The sequence below is a fragment of the Bos indicus x Bos taurus genome, chromosome 25 (genome assembly GCF_003369695.1).
Source record: "Bos indicus x Bos taurus breed Angus x Brahman F1 hybrid chromosome 25, Bos_hybrid_MaternalHap_v2.0, whole genome shotgun sequence".
NCBI lineage: Eukaryota > Metazoa > Chordata > Mammalia > Artiodactyla > Bovidae > Bos > Bos indicus x Bos taurus.
Window position 1 is genome coordinate 40,851,014 of NC_040100.1, and position 16,589 is coordinate 40,867,602.

The following is a 16,589-nucleotide window of genomic DNA, read 5'->3' on the forward strand; positions in this document are numbered from 1 at the left end:
TGACACTGTTTCCACTGTTTGCCCATCTATTTCCCATGAAGTGATGGGACTGGATGCCATAATCCTTGTTTTCTGCATGTTGAGCTTTAAGCCAACTTTTTCACTCTCCTCTTTCACTTTCATCAAGAGGCTTTTTAGTTCCTAATGGCAGGGTAGTATCTGTGTATTTGAGGTTATTTCTCCTGGCAGTCTCGCTTTCTCCATGATCCAGTGATTGTTGGCAGTTATGTTCTGCCTCTTTGAAAGCAAGCTTGTGTTTGGAAGTTGTTGCTTCCCATACTGCTGAAGCCTGGCTTGGAGGGTTTTGAGCATACCTTTGCTAGCATGCTTATTTCACGTGCTACACACTTATGAGCAAAATCCCTCGTCTCACAGTGGAATACTATGTGCTCATTCTTGTCAACTCACGTGGTCAGGTAGTGACCATGTGAAGTGTGTAGCCCATGGGATATTCGGTTCAGCCACTCAGTCATGTCCAACACGTCCTGTGTTGACGTGTCCCAACTCTTTGAACGTTAACTCAGCCGTAAAACATGAAACGCTGTTTACAGCAACATGGATGGATCTAGAGAGAGATGTATGATGGGATCATTTTGCTGTACACCAGAAATTAAAACATTGTAAGTCAGCTATACTTCAGTAAAAATTTTAAAGAACTTGCCACACCTTCAACCCTCCTAAACCCCAAGTAAAAGTAACACATTATTAGCCTTGACTCAGCTTGACAAGAAAATCTGTGACCATGGACTGTCCATGGAATTCTCCAGGGGATCTTCCCAACCCAAGTGTTGAACCTAGGCGGATTCTTTACCAGCTGAGCCACAAAGAAGCCCAAGAATACTGTGAGTGGGTAGCCTATCCCTTCTTCAAGGGATCTTCTGACCCAGGATTCAAACTGGAGTCTCCTGTGTTGCAGGTGGATTCTTTACCAACTGAGCTATCAGGGGAGCTCAGGGGAAGGAAACATTCAAAATGCCATGTGTCTGTAGAGCATGTAACAATCCCCTGTAAAGTATGGGGCTGAGATCTTGCAGCTTGAAAACAAGTAGCTACCATTCATTGCCATGGACACCGAAAGGTCCAAAGTTAGGCAAGGGAGCAGCAGGGCAGATGGGCCAGCAGAAGAAGCTGTCCTGACTCGCACCGATGACACTGACCCCATCCCTTTTACTTCTGACAGCCCCTGAGGAGACCTGGGCCCAGAAGTGAGGGTCAAATAGGGATGGATAGTGGCACTTCCATCACAAATTGCTTTCTGACCAATGGAAATTTACTAGAGGGCTGTGAGAATGAACAATGCAAAGAAATACTGGGGAACACTAGAATGGGTAAGACTTGAGATCTCATCAAGAAATTTGGAGTTTATCAAGGGGATATTCCATGCAAGGATGGGAAGGATAAAGGACAGAAATGGTAAGGGCCTAACAGGCAGAAGAGATTAAGAAGAGGTGGCAAGAATACACAGAACTATACCGGAAAGGTCTTATTAACTGGATAGCCAGGGTGGAATTGTCACTCACCTAGAACCAGACGTCCTGGAGTAAAGTGGATCTTAGACATTACTACAAAGCTAGTAGAGGTGATAGAATTCCAGCTGCTATTTCAAATCCTAAAAGAATGCTGTGAAAGTGCTGCTCTGAATGTCAAGAAATTTGGAAAACGGGTGGCCACAGGACTGGGAATGGTCCGTTTTCATTCCAGTCCCTGTGAAAGTTGCTCAGTTGTGTCCTACTCTTTGTGACCCCATGGACTATACAATCCATGGAGTTCTCCAGGCCAGAATACTGGAGTGGGTAGCCTTTCCCTTCTCCAGAGGATCTTCCCCACCCAGGAATCGAACCCAGGTCTCCTGCATTGCAGGTGGATTCTTTACCAGCTGAGCCACAAGGGAAGCCCAAAAGCAGTGCTAAAGAATGTTCAAACCACAGCACAACTGCACTCATTTCACATGACAGCAAGGTTTCAGCAGCACATGAACTGAGGACTCGTACAGACTGGGTTTTGGAAAGGCAGAGCAGCCAGAGATCAAATTGCCGATGGTGGTGCCCCCAAGGTCAGCGGGCCCGATGGGATCTGTATCTCCTGGGTAGGCTTGGCACCAAGCAGCTAGTACAGTTTTTGCCTCCGCCAAAGCCTTTGAAAAGGCTTATACAACCATATTCAGTGGTGGAATCTTGTCAAACTGTACCAGAACCCCTGCCCAGGCGGACTGCTAAAGTGGCTTGATTCCACAGCAGCGCCCCAGGACTGTACCCCTCCCAGACATCTATTTCTTTGTAGTCTGGATATAAACCAACTGCCCTTTTTAACAGACTACAACCCCACTTTCCCAGGATTAGCTGTGGCCTTTGCTTGTATAGACCATGCTGTTTATGAGACAGTGTACACTGAGTAACCAAATAAACCTAGTCTCACCATCTATAACCACCCACCTTGGGGGAGAAGGGCAGTTGGCCTCGTTTCAGCAGGGGTTGGAGGTCTCTGTTGTGGGGCCACCCTGTCTGCCATGAGTGAATCCACCTGGAACTCAGTGCACACCCTCATCGTCTCTTAAGTTCCTGGGCTGATACAGTGACTGATAATAGGCTGGCCTTGTTCTTCCTCCTAGCTGAACAAAGGAGGTGTGTTACATCATGACTCTGGGGTAGTAAAAGAAAATACACGACCACGCCAAGTGGCCTCATCCTTTCTGATGGGGTAACCCAAATGCTGACTGTCTAGACTGCACTTTAAAGGGATGTTATTGAGTATTGTCTGGTTTTTAACCCCCATTTGGGCCTCTAGTTGCCATAATCCTTTTACTAGCATTTGGTCCCTGCCTTTTTAATCTGTTGAGTTTGTTTCTCCCAGTTTGCAACAATTCCATGTTAAGGTGATGGTGAGGCAGGGGCTCCAGCAGAAGTCACCCTGGGCAAGGCAGGGATAGAGTTCCATGGCCCTGGTTAGGTAGGGGCCGTGAGCCTAGCGCTAGGCTGAAGAAGCTGTAGAAGACCTTTACCTCTCAACCTCTGGGTAGATTTCTTGGGGTCCAGCATGTGCGTGATCACACCTGTTAGCACCCCAGAGGACTCCCTGGGATGACAGCTCATCCCTGGGCAGTCTTGGAGCAACATGAAAATGGAAGCTCATGCCAGTGATTTTCCACCTACCAGGACCACCTTCTCTAGGTTTTTGGGTTGTCTTTGCCTTGGGGTAGTTCGTGAACTCTTTAATTCCCAGAGCTTGTGGCTGTCTTTAAATGGACGAAGCAGGCACTCCAGAAAACAAATTTTATTCACTAGGACCAGAAATAAAAGCTTTTGATCAAAAGACTGACTTGGAGTTTTTTCTTTAGCACAAGGTGGAATGCTCTGCCCACCCCTGTGACTTGACCTCACTGAGCCCAGGCTGTGTGTCGGCCTGCTGAAGTGGTACCCTGGTCCACAGGCAAGGCTGGTGGTCCTGGTTTCCCTGACATTTCCGTGACTTCCCATGGGCTGAACACTGCGTTACAAAGCCATAGCCTTGGCATCCTCCATGGGAATCTGAAAGACCCTGTTGATGTGGAACCGGGGCCTCCCATTGAGGGGCTGGCAGCAGGCAGTTGTCCTTGGGGTGCAGTGCAGGATGGGATTGGTGGTGAAGCCCTCTGCCCCAGGTGTGGGCAGGGTCCTGCCCCTTCCTTCCTGGGCAGCAAGTGCAGCTGAAGACAATGGCTTTCTAGGCAGTTAGGCACTATACATATGGTGTGGGTGCTGCAGCCCAGCCTGAAAGTTGGGGGTGCCCATGGGGGGATGGAGGTGGCAGAGCCCTGTGGCCAGAGGGCCAGGCGCCTGGGAGTCTGCCCTTCGGTGTCCCTCCTGTACAGAAGATGGTTGCCTTGGGGCAAGGCCCTCGGGCAGCAGCAGGTGAAGGACTGCAGACGCTCTGGCTTTGTGCAGCCCATTTGTTGGGACCTCGGCTCTGGATCACTGCCCAGATGAGGGGTGGGTGAGGCTCAACTTGGGACTGACTGCTGTAGAATGTCTAGTCTTCCAGGAGGACGCCTGGTGGCCAGGCCCCACAGGCTCAGGGTCTGCAGCAGGAAGCCCCCCGGCCCTCCCTCTTGATGTAGTCGTGCAGCTGGAAGCGGGGCTCGCTGGGGGCCTTGGTGTGGCGCTGTTTCAGCTCCCTGTGGGGCAGGGATAACTGTGGGATGGGGCAGCCTGGACCCCCAAGGAGGGGGTGCAGAACCCTGAGTCTGGGGCTCCTTCTGGTGACCGCGAGGACTCACTTGGCTATGGCTGTGAAGGCCAAGTCCACATTGAGGCCCGTCTTGGCGCTGGTCTCCATGAACGGCAGCCCGTAGTCCTGCAAATAGCGTGGGCAGCCTGGCAGGGGCGGCTCAGGCGCCATAGCCCTGGGCGCTCGCCCACCACCCACCCCACCCCAGCTCACCTTGGCCAGCTTCTCCGCATCCTCCCGCTTCACCGCACGCTCCTGGGCAGAGTCCACCTGGCGTAGGAACCTTGGTGAGAGCTGGCCCCATCACCCCCCACCCCCACCCCCGGCTCCCCTGCGAGGCTAGAGCGCCCACCTTATTCCCCAGCAGCATGAGAACCACATCGTCCTGGGCGTGCTCCTGGATCTCGGTCAGCCAGGCCTGCAGGGGCGGAGCTGAGGCCAGGCTGGAGGCCAGCGCTCCGGGCCCCCCGACCCCTCCAGGATGCACCCCCGGTGTGCCTGGTGGTGCCTGACCAGCAGAGGGGCCCCGGAGCTCGTGCTCCCTGGGCGCCATGTATGGGCAGCCCAACAGCTCCCTCATCTAAGCTGTTGGACTGGAAAGTCCCCCAGGACCTCCACTTCAGCTTGTTCAACATGCACCTGGTGGGGCAGTCTTTCCCCCTCCCCCACTGTCAGGAGGGTCCTCAGGAGTCTGGGACCCTGAGGCCATCTGTACCGGAGGGGGTTGGGGGCATGGGTGGCCCCATCTTGGCCTGTCTCCCCACCGCCAGACCCCCCCGGAAGGAAGCCTCTGACCTGGATGCTGTCGAAGGAGGCCTTGTTGGTGACGTCATAGAGCAGCAGCAGTGCTGGGGGGAAGGGCAGTGAGGACCTCTGAGCCCACAGCACCCGCCCCTCACCCCCGCCTCCTGCTCCCCTCATACCCCGGGTGCCCTCCTGGGGCAGAAGCCTGGGGGCCGTGGCCCCGTGCTCACCATGGGCGTCACGGTAGTAGGCGTGAGTGACGCTGCGGAACCTCTCCTGGCCAGCCGTGTCCCAGATCTGTGGCCAAGGCGCGTGCAGCCATCAGCACTGTCCGGGCCTTCCCAGGGGCCCCCTGCCCTCACCCCCCACCTCACATCACCCCTCACCTGCAGCTTCACCTTCATGCCGTCCACGTCCACAACTTTGTTCTGAAACACAACCAGCCAGCTCCAGCGAGGGCCCGTCCTAGGTGGCGGTGCCCTTAGGGTCCAAGGACCCGTGCCCTTCTGGTGGGGTTGGGGGTCGGGGGGCAGTGGATAGGGTGGGGGGGAAAGGCAGCGCCAGGCCAGGGCTGAACCTGAGGTGAAGAGCTCCAGTGTGCCCCCAAGCCCACCACCCCACGCCTCTGCTCGCCAGACTCTGCCTTCAGGCCCCACCGCCTGGTTCTCTGACCACCTCCTGCCCTCCACCTGCAGATAACAGTTCAATTCAGTTCAGTCGCTCAGTCGTGTCCGACTCTGCGACCCCATGAATCGCAGCACGCCAAGCCTCCCTGTCCATCACCAACTCCCGGAGTTCACTCAGACTCATGTCCATCAAGTCAGTGATGTCATCCAGCCATCTCATCCTCTGTCGTCCCCTTCTCCTCCTGCCCCCAATCCCTCCCAGCATCAGAGTCTTTTCCAATGAGTCAACTCCCCTTGAATCTGAGTTCCCTCCTGGTGACCCATGCACAGTGGGTGCCCAGGCCACTCCCGCCCAGATGGCCATCCTGATGGACATGGAGGTTGCCCCCCTCCATGGCCAGCTGTGTCCAACTCTGGGCCAGGTGTTTCTTCCTCTGCCCAGCCTGGAGGCCTGGCACACATCCCTGCCAGCTCCCCTGCCCTCCAGGGAACCTGGTGGCCAGTCACTGAGGCCTGTTGACCTGCACCCCCAGCCCATCCCCTCTCCTTCAGCCCAGCCGGTGCCAGCCTCAGCTGACTTCCCTATGCCCACTTGCCGTTTCAGCTTCACCCTGTATTCCTCTCCCCGGTTCTCTGCCCCTAGCCCCCGGGCCACCGGCACCTCTCTCTTGCAGGGCTTATTTGGAGTCCCCCACTGTGTGACTCCAGGCCTGTTGCCCACACTATGCCTCAGTTTCTCCATCCACAAATGGGGATAGCCAGGGTGTCCGTCACACGGTTGCCCTGATTACTTTACGAGCACTGTGCAAAGCACACAGAGAGAACTGAGTCTGGCCCGGAGCGGGGCTAAAGTGGTCACTTAAAAGCCTCTCTTCTGCAGCCCCCTGGGGATGGGCTCCGAGCAGGAAGCGCAGAGCCCAGGACCTGGCCCCAGTGGGCGCTCCCTGTGGGCTGGCTGGCGATGCACCCTCGCGGAGCCCTCCCAGTTCAGGACTAGAGCAGGAAGTGGCTCAACTCCGGCTCCCATCTGCCTAGGTGGGGGCGGGGGCTGCCAGTCACCAGCTGAGGCCCTGGGAACAGCACTTCCTCCCTCTGCACCAGCTCCTGCTGTCAGGGTGTTTCTGGGTCTCCAGGGAACGGGCGCAGCCATCTGTCCAGCTGCAGGGACATCCCACCTTCCCCAGCGCCCGGAACAGGGTGTGAACCAAACTGCCTCACCTCCCTCCGCACCTGCCCTGAAGCCGAGAGGTGACAAGGGGGAGGTGAGGCCAGGACCCCCTCCGCTTCTGGCGCCTCAACCCTTACTTCATCCCAGAGCATGTGAGGGGCTCTGCCCCCCCCCAAACGGGATAGAGAGCGGCTCCCCAGACCAGAGGGAGCTCCGCCCACCCCCCCCCCCGCCCCCGTCCCCAGAATGGGCCTCCCTCCCCACCTTCCACAGACTGGGTCTAATTAAAGGGTGAGAAAAATGCAAATCTGGGATTTGCTGAGAACACATTAGTACCCCAGGACACAGAGTTCAGACGGGTGCCAGAGCCCAGCAAGCCCAAGGCTGTGGTCCCCCATGGCCCTGCAGGCTGCTTGTGGTGCTTGAGGGCTCTTGGGGAGCCGAGTTGAGGGCCATCCCCCAGAAGGACCCTAGGACACAGCCCTGGCGGGGGTGAGGTGGTGAGGGGGTTCTAGCAGGGGAAAGCAGTCAGGGCTGGGGGGGCAGGGATCATTTCCCAAAAGCCTCCCCGCCCAAGGGCAAGGACTTCTCCCTGGCTCTGGGACCGAGGGTGTGCTTAAGCGCCACAGCCATCTGTCTAGTAGGACCTAGCACCTCAGGGCCCCTCTGGGCAGCGGGGCAGTGACGCTGGCCTCCCCAGTGGCCATGGGTTTTGAGTTCCCACGGGGGCACCAGGACACACCTCCCTCAAGGCACAAGATCCAGGCCGTTCCAGCCCAGGATGCAGGGGTACCATCTCTGCTTCAATCATATTCACCTGCCACTTGTCCCCAGGACCCCTGAGGTGTTGGGAAGCAGGCAGCTTGGTGGTGAAGGCGTCCCAGCTTAACTACCTTGACTGTGGGAGCCAGGTGGGCCAGCCTGGTTGGTGAGGCTGCCGGTCCCACAGGGATAATGGAGAACCAGCTGCCAGGGGTGTTTCAAGAAGCCATGAACTGGTGTTGGGGGCCCAGGGCATGGCTGGGCCCAGTTGGTGCTTGGGATGTCAGCCCCCTCTCTTACCCGGAAGTCGATGCCCACGGTGGAGATAAAGGTCCCCGCCAAGAAAGCCCCATCCTTGAAGCGCACGAGCAGGCAGGTCTTCCCCACGCCTGAGTCCCCCACCAGCATGACCTGGGGCACGGGGAAAGGGCAGAGGGCACCTGGGTATCTGGGAACCCCTCCAGGGAAGGGGCCAGTCTCCCCTGAGCTGGCCTGGCCAGAGGGGGCCCTGGGTGAGGGGCAGGAGTGGAAGAGGTCTGCAGGTGCAGCAGGGCCTGGGGAGATATAGGGCCTGGACCTCTAACTGCCTCCTCCAGAAGGTTCTGTCCCCTCTCCATCAGTGGGGGGACAGGAGCTGCTGCCTTCATGCAGGGCACTACCTGGACACCATGCTTAGTCTGGAAGGGGAGCAACTGGAATTTCATGGAGAGCAGAACCGGAGTGTTGGTCACTGGGGGCCTCCTGAGAGGCCTGGGGTGGTGGGGGTGGGGGCTCTGCGCCCAAGGGCTTCTTCCAATCCCAGTAAGACTCTGGAGGAGTCTGCCAAGTGAGGGTCAGATCTTGGTGTGGGGAGGGGCTCAGGCTAAGTTTGCGGGCCGGGAGGGCATTCAAGACCTTCTCCCCTCCCCCAGTCTGTTACCAAAGGTTCCCAAACCCAAGGATGGACCTGCCACCCCCGCCGCCCAGGATTCACCAGCTTCTGCTTTGGCCTGAAGGAGGCCCCAGCGTGCCTCACCCAACCTGTGAACCTCTTCCTAGTCTCTCCCCCTAAAAGGAGAGTGGAAGACCCTGTGGGCCAGAGAAGGCAACATATGGGGAGATGAGGCTGGGGCCTTTGGTAGGGGCAGGAGCATCAGGGAATAAGGAGAAGATACCTGCCAGGCTCTGACTTCCGCAGGACCTCTTGTCCGGCCCTGCCTGCCGGGTGGGGGTCGCGGAGGGGGAGGGGGCAGCCTTGCCATATGTTGGGTATTCCAAACCCGGGTTTGACAGCTGTGTGTGTGTGTGTGTGCGCGCGCGCGCGCGCGCGGTGCACCGCGCCAGCCTTGCCAGCTGCGGGGTGCCGCTCGGGGAGCCAGCTCCGTGCTGAAGCTCCGCAGGGCCCTGCACCGTTTCCCCGGATCCCCTCCCCGCTCAGCTCGGGCCGGACGCCACCTGCTGCACTCGCATCGCCTGGGGCTGGGGGTGCCCGGCTCACCTTGAAGGCGACGTCGTAGAAGTCGCCGCCGCCGCCGACCGAAGACCGGCCGGGCTGCGGGGGCCCGTTGGGCGGTGCCTCGGGGCCAGGGCGCGCAGTCCCGGGTCGCACCGGCCGGGGCCCATTGGCAGCGGGCAGGGCAGAGGTAGCGGGTGCGCTGCCCGCCTTGCTCTTGGGGGTCTTTTTCCTGGACATGGCGGGCGGGCTGGCGGGAGCTCAGTGCTCTCCCGCCGCAGCTGCCGCGCCCCGGGACGCCCTGCTCCCCTCGCCGTCGGAGCCAGACCCGGAGCAGACGCCGAAGCCGTCCCGCGGCGGCGGCGGCGGCGACATCCCTGGCGCCAGGCTCCGCGCCGCCCCGCCCCCGCCGCCCCACGGCCGCGCAGCCACTCAGGCCCGGCCTCCCGCCGCCGCCGCCGCCAATGGCCACCAAGGGGCGTGGCCATGTAAATGAGACGGCCGCCCTGGGGGCGGGGCCCGGGGCCCGGTCCAGGAACGCCGGATCCCAGCGCCTCTGCGCCTGGGGGGACGTTACCGCCCTGTCCTGCGCCCAAGGGCCCCTCTCTGTAACTGCACCCGGGCTTCGGTGCGGGTGTGGGGCGGTGGGCCTGGGTGACCGAGCACTCGGCGTCCTGTCGCTCCTCTACTGTGCACCACCCCGCCCCGCGCTGTCCCTTGCCCGGGTGACCGCCGCCCCCGGACTATCTCCAGGCCCGGGACGAGGAGAGAGGGGGCCACTGAGGCAGCAGGCCTGCGTGGGATGGGCATCTGGGACTCGATCCCATCTCAGCCGGAGGTGCCACCTGGCCTGCTGCGGCACCGCCCCCTCCCTTCCAGGGCAGGCAGGTCCAGGAAGCTCCAACACTCCGTGCTTGGCAAACAAACCGGGGTGCGCCCCGCCACGTGGGGCTCAGCTGACAGCTGGTTATCAGAGGCAGGACGTAGGGGCCAGGCTGAGCGGCAGGGTGGAGGTGGCCAGGTGCTCTCCCCCTGAGCTTCTGTCTTCTGGGCTCAAGCTTCAGGATCCCTGGGGAAGGGGAAGTCAGTGTCACAGCCAGTGAAATGCCCTCTGAGCGTCCGCTCCCCTAGGGCTCTGCCCTCAGGGACCCAGGAGGTGAAGAAGGTGGGAGGCTAGGCTGTGCCTGGCTCCTGGGCTTTCCAATGCTTTCAAGTGCTGACAGTCCAAACCCCATGCTGGGTCCTGGCAGACCCCTCTGCAGGGGCTGGCACCTCTGTCCCAGGACTGCCACCCAAGATGCTCCAAGTTTTGAGGATGAGGCTGAGTTGTTCCTGGAATCCTGGGAGTGGTGAGCCGACATGCCCTTCTCCTAGGGCTTGCAGGCAGCAGGTGCAGACGAAAGGCAGCTCCCTGCTCTGCACTCCTCTGTCCTGAGACGTAACCACTGTCACTGGGACCCTGGGACCTTCAGAGGCCTGAGCCCTCTCAGCTGGCAGCACCCAGAGTCCAAATAATCACAACGGGCAGACTCTGCCTCTGGGGCTCAGAAGTCTGGGAAAACACAGATGGAAGGATGCCACCCAGCCAAGCGATTCCTCGAGAGACCTGGCAGGGCCCTGCATGAGAGTGTTGGCGCAAAGCTGCCCTGCACTGAGTGCCATCATGTGCTAGGTGCAGGTGGGTGCTGCTCTGGTGCCCTGACGATCAGATGGGAAACCAAGGCTGGAGGGTGGCGGGGGGATTGGGGGAGAAGGACCGGGAAGGGAGCAGTCTAGTCACCAGGCAGGAAGCTGCAGAGCTAGGATATCTACATGGGAACTGTGGCTCCAGAGAGCATAAAGCAGGGCTTGCCTAGAGGTTCCCTGGAGAGAGACCCATCCCTCAGGGCCCCGTCAGAGCTGGGGACCCACCTTAGGGCCCCTTGCCTGTCTCGCTCCTCTGGTTCTCCAGTTCTTCCAGGTCAGTGCCCAGACGTGTGGCTGGTGAGGCCTGAGTTTGGGGTGTTGGACTCCCACCCTGGGGAGTGGCCCTGGGGACTCCAGGTATCTCACTCCCACGAGGCTGGCCCAGGGTCTCAGCGCGGCGGTGTCCACTGACCCTGGCATCCTAGTCCATGGGCTCTCTTCCTCTTCCTGCCAGCTGCTGCCAAGGCATGGGAAGCACCAGGGGCTTGAGTGCCTTAGGGCTGGGGCTACAGATGAGGTGTCCTGAGTTGAAGGGGAGGAGGGTGGCTGCTGGCAGGGTAAACAGGAAGAGAGGAGGCTGGCAATCCAGAAAGAGTGGGAAGCTAGGAGTGGAGGGACTGAAAGCAGTGGGGAGACTTGACCTCGCGACCTTTAAAATTGGGGGAGTATGTGAAAATTCAGTTCTCTGGTTTCTCTTGGAAAGAGGGAATTCTGAGTCCCTGGCTTGCAGGCCCCCTCTGCCTTCCCTGCCTTCCTGCAGTTCTCCTAGTCTTTGATCATCGTGTCTTTTGGTTCCTCTGTTTGCCATCTGTCTCACCCTCTGGGATGTAAGCTCTCTGGGCACAGGAAGCAGCTTGTCTTGGTCACTGCCATATCCCTGGCAGCCAGCTCCAGGCCTCAATAAACAGTTATGAAATTGGTGAAAGAAGTATGAGCTAGAAATGTGGGCCCCACTTCAAGAGGACACGTCGTTGCCAACACGGATTTGAGGGAGAACATGCCTCCACAGGCAAGAAGAGTAAGTCTAGTGTGTTGAGTGGTGAGAGCAAGACCTTGTGAGAGCAAGAGCTTGTGGAGGTGGGGAATTTGCACCGGGCTTTGAAGATTGAGCAGGAGTCCAACACTCGTGGAGACAGAGAAACTTGCCAGGTAGAGGGAGTATGTGTAGATTCAGAGAGCCGGGAGGTGGGCACTTTGAGCAGAAGACGCCAAAGTGTGTTCCAATTGCTTGGAAGAAATGAGAGGTGATTCGATTGGTGACAGAGGAGGGGGCTAGATTGGAAGGCGAGTTTAAATGTTTTTCCTAGGAGCTTGGAAGTTGTTTGGTGGGAAATAGGGAGCCATGCGTGGTTTCTGAGAGCAACAGAGAGAGGGTGCTGCTAAAGGAATAGTGGGTGTGGCCGGGGGAGCTGGGTGGTGCAGCCTGTGGACAGGGAGGTGAGTTTGAGGGGATTTCAGGAGCCCAAGGAGGGCTAATGAGGACGGAGGGGAGACAGTCTGCAGGCCTGGAGGGGAGGCAAGAAAGAATCCGAGACCCTGCGGGGTGCCCGGCTGGACTCAAGATGACAGGTCCTTTGCTGCTCTTCCCAGTGAGGGGAGTGTCTATGGCAGCTGTCTGTGACCGCTGTGACCAATGCAAGTGACCCTGGGCCTGTTTCTGGATCATGCCCTCCAGGCTGGCAGCTCTCCTTTCCTGTCTCCTCACACACGCTTTCTTGGGACCCAGCTGCTGCCTCGTGAGAAAGCTCGAGTGGCCTGGCAGAGAAGCCCAGGTGGAGAGGACCTCACTTGCCAGACTTGTGAGCCAAGAAGGCACCCTGGCAGGTCCCAGGGAGAGGAGGTGAGCCCCACCCACGCTGCAGACGCTGAGCACATGGAGATGTGTGTCACACAGCCCTGGACTTGGGCACCCAGCAACAGGAGAAGCGGGCCCTGTGGTGGAAAGGTCAGCAGGGCGGCTCTGGCTGGAGCTGGGGATCTTCAGACCTGGAGAGACCTCCGCAAGGCAGGCTAGGTCCCCAAGGTGGGGGTTGGAGCTGAAATGAGCCCTGGGGCTGAGGTAGAGGTGAGGATGAGGGCTGTGTCTCCCTGGGGAGGGGACACCAGTGCTTGGCCCTTCTGGCTGAGGGCTGGCCCTGCCTGATACAGAATCCACCTGCAATGCAGGAGACCCCGGTTCGACTCCTGGATTGGGAAGAGCTGCTGGAGAAGGGATAGGCTACCCACTCCAGTATTCTTGGGCTTCCCTTACAACTCAGCTGGTAAAGAATCCGCCTGCAATGCGGGAGACTTGGATTGGATCCCTGGGTTGGAAGATCCCTTGGAGAAGGGAAAGGCCACCCAGCCCAGTATTCTGGCCTGGAGAATTTCATGGACTGTATAGTCCATAGGGTTGCAAAGAGTCGGACACGACTGAGCGACTTTCACTTTCACTGCTGGGCGGGAGGGGCTGCACAGTTCCACATCCCAGCAAATGGATGGAACCACCCAAGGCGCCTCTCTTGGATCCTCTCTCCAGCATCCTCTGCTGGCCTGGACCCTTGGTCCCCTTGTCTGGGGCCTTCAGCTCCTGCATTCTGCCTTCTGACTTGCCCATCCATGTGTCTGACCCCTTAGTCCTGGAGTGATGTGTGCTGTGGCTCCCCAGCCAAGAGAACCCTCTGGAACCGATGGCTTCAGGCAGTCTTTCTCTGGTCCCCGATTTTCCAAGCACTCCGGCTTCACCGCTCAGCCACAGGGTGTGGCCCTCAAGCCAGGCAGCCTTAGGCAGGAATGAGAGTCCTCCCTGACCTTCCTTCCAGGCTCTGCTTGGATCCTCCTCCTCCGAGCAGACTTCCTGGGCTCCTTCCGCCCCCAGTCTTGTACAGGCACACAGACACTCACGTTTGCTCTTCAGTGGTTCCTGGGGGACTGTGCTGCCCCCACACCAGTCAGTGAGGTTCCTGAGGACAGTGTCTGTCCTGCCCACTCCTACTCTCACCATACACTGGAGGGTCAGCTCCAGTGAACAGAACAGAGAGAGGCTGGACTTCAGGCTCCTTTAGCCAGAAGGGAGGGGCAGAGCCCCCAGAACTTGTGCCCTCAGAACACCTCCCAAGAAGACAGTCCTGCAGAATTCAACAGTTTGCAATCTCAGGGAGAGGGACCCTGGCTGGGAGTGGTGCCCGAAGGCAGGGGCCCCGCTGGGTGTGTGGCACCCACTGACCTCCCCCCCCCAGGTATGTGGCGCACACTCTCTGAGCCCGCCCTCCTCTCTGTGAGCTGAGGAGGTGGGAGGAGCTGGTCTTCGAGGTCCCTTCCAGCTCAGACACCTTATGTTCCATGAGATCCGCGTGAATGTTGCCATGGAGACGTCGGAGAGGAGCTGCGACAGCACAGATGTGACTGAGGAGTCACCTAAGGAAGCGGCTGGTGTCAGAGGAGCCCTCCCCACCCCCTGCCACCCTCGAAGCCCTGGTGCACAGGGGCCACACTGTGCCACCCATGCCAAGGGGACATGCCATGTGCCCTGCCATGTGCCCCTATGAGGCCCAGCAGGTATAAGGAGTGCGTGTCCATCCCCGCCTGTGGGGAGAAGGACTGACTGGCACGGGCGGGTGGTGTGTGTGGAGCACAGCGCTGTTCCCTTGCAGGTGTGGCTGTGAGGTCTGCCCCCTGTCCTTGCTTCCCACGGCCGCTCAGGAACTGGCATCTCGCTGCCCTTGGCAGTCTCGAGACAAAAAGTGTGCCAGTCGCAGTGTGGAGAGTGTGGGGGAGGCCTTGCTCTGATCCAGTCCCTGAACTGAGGCCCCAGGTGGGCGAGACCTCTGGGCTCAGAGCACCCCCAGCTGTCGCGTGGCTCCCGAGTGCCACACGTGGCCTCCTGGCAGGGGAGGCCTCAGTGTCGGTGGGAATGACTAAAATGAACCCCGTGTAACCATGACAACCACTGAAGTCTGCAGCTGGCTGCAGTGGAGTGGGCCAAACTCTTCACTTGCCTCATCTCTTCTTTTTTCTTAATTATAAAAATAATATATATATGAGTTTCGCAGGCACATCAGCTGCACAAAAGGGAAAGGCAAGAATAAAAGTCCTTGCTCTGGGACTTCCCTGGTGGGCCAGTGGTTAAGAATCTGCCTTCCAACGCAGGGGACTCGGGTTTGATTCCTGGTCACGGAAGTAAGATCCCACATGCCTCGGGGCAACTAAACCCGTGGGCCACAGTGAAGACCCAGTTGCTGCTGCTGCTGCTGCTAAGCCGCTTCAGTTGTGTCCGACTCTGTTCGACCCCATAGATGGCAGCCCACCAGGCTCCTACGTCCATGGGATTTTCCAGGCAAGAGTACTGGAGTGGGGTGCCATTGCCTTCTCCGGAAGATCCAGCACAGCCCCCCTAAAAATGTCTCTCCCCACTCCCAGATTATGTCCTTCAGGGGTAACCACTGTAGCTTTGGTAATGGCTCCTGGGTGAGTTCCTTACAGCGGCTGTAACAAATTCCCACAGACACACCTGCACAAAGCAACTCAGCTTGGCCATCCTGCGCTTCGGAGGCCAGGAGTGTGAGATGAGCCTCATGGGACTGAAGTCAAGGTGTCAGCAAGGCAGGTTCTTCCTGGGGGCTCCAGGGCAGAGTCCCTGACTCTTCAGCTTCTGGTGGTCTCCAGCTTTTCTTAGCTTGTGGCCACATCACTCCAGTTTCCACTTCCACAGGTACCTGGCCTTCTCTTCTGCCATCGACACTTCTTACAAGGACGTTTGTGATTACAATACATTTCAGGTCCGCCTGGACAGTCCAGGGTCATTCCCCATCTCGGTCGTTCATTTAGTCACATCTGCGCTGACTTTTGTCATGAGGTAGTGTTCATACCTCCTGGGGATTAGGACCTTGATGTCTTTGGGATCCTTCATTCAGCTGAAACAGGGCCATTCAAGTCTTTATTTTGGGACTTTGAAACAAGGTTTCTGTGACTGAGCAAACCTAAAAAAAGTCACTGGATTATGGATTTCTTTTTCTATCTTATCTTTGTCCCAGTTTTTTTAGGTATCCAAATTATGTTTACTAAGTACATTGAACATTTATGCATAAGCATGCATAAAGTACATTGAGATGTGATCCTTGTTCTCTAAGAGTATAAATAAAATAACGACTACCTGATCTTTCCACGTTTGATAGGATTTTCCCATTAAAAGAGCTGGACTAGGGACTCCCCTGGGTAGGAGTTCCATCCGGAAACTAAGATCCCACATGCTGCAGGGTGTGGCCAAAAAAATGTTTTTTTAATTAAGAAAAAAAAAGATTTAAGTGTCTTTTCCTGGCAGGGCTCTGATATATTTTCAATTTCTTCCTTGGATGTTAATTGTTTATTTTTTCTTGAGTCAGTTTTTACAGTTTATATTATTTCAACATGTTTTTAGACAAAAAATTTTTAGATTAAAAAATTGCACATAATCTCATAATTTTTCACTCTTTATTTCTGTGAATAAACCTTCATTCTTAATCTTAATGTGCTGTATTTTATTTTCATCTCTCTTTCGGCTATACTTGCCAGGAGGTTTAGAAAAGAAACTGAATAGCCTTGCTTATTAAAAATAGCTCTTGATGTTATTAATCAATTCTACTTTCTTTTATTTTACTTCTTTATTTTTGGGTGTCCTGGGTCTTTATTGCTGCGCAAGGGTTTTCTCTAGTTGTGGGAAGCAGGGGCTACTCTTTGTTGAGGTGCACGGGCTTCTCTTAGCCGCGGCTTCCCTTGTGGAGCACGGGCTCTAGGCAAAGGCGCTTAACAGCTGTGGCGCACGGGCTTAGATGCCCTGCACCAAAGATGCAACCTGTGTCCTGCGCATTGGCAGGCAGGTTCTTATCCACTGTACCACCAGGAAGTCCCTCTACTTTCTTTTTTTTTAAAGACTTTTTTATATAGACCATTTTTTTAAAGTCTTTATTGAATTTGTTACATTATTGCTTCTTTTTTTTTAATGTTTTGGGTT

General features: G+C 57.2%; 1 protein-coding gene across 2 annotated transcripts; it reads right to left on the reverse strand.

Moving 5' to 3' along the window:
• Positions 1-3,255: 3,255 nt before the first annotated feature.
• RAB26 (RAB26, member RAS oncogene family) lies at positions 3,256-9,338 on the reverse strand. 2 transcript variants are annotated; one of them, XM_027527205.1, is made up of 9 exons: positions 8,981-9,338; positions 7,804-7,914; positions 5,334-5,375; positions 5,178-5,244; positions 4,999-5,051; positions 4,556-4,621; positions 4,417-4,473; positions 4,253-4,329; positions 3,256-4,150 (listed from the first exon to the last, which is right to left on the reverse strand). In XM_027527205.1, the coding sequence occupies exons 1-9, from the start codon at positions 9,173-9,175 to the stop codon at positions 4,048-4,050; spliced, it is 771 nt and encodes a 256-aa protein (XP_027383006.1). In that variant the 5' UTR covers positions 9,176-9,338; the 3' UTR covers positions 3,256-4,047. The 2 variants fall into 2 exon arrangements, with proteins under 2 accessions (XP_027383006.1, XP_027383007.1); XM_027527206.1 differs by having other exon boundaries at positions 4,253-4,349.
• Positions 9,339-16,589: the final 7,251 nt, after the last annotated feature.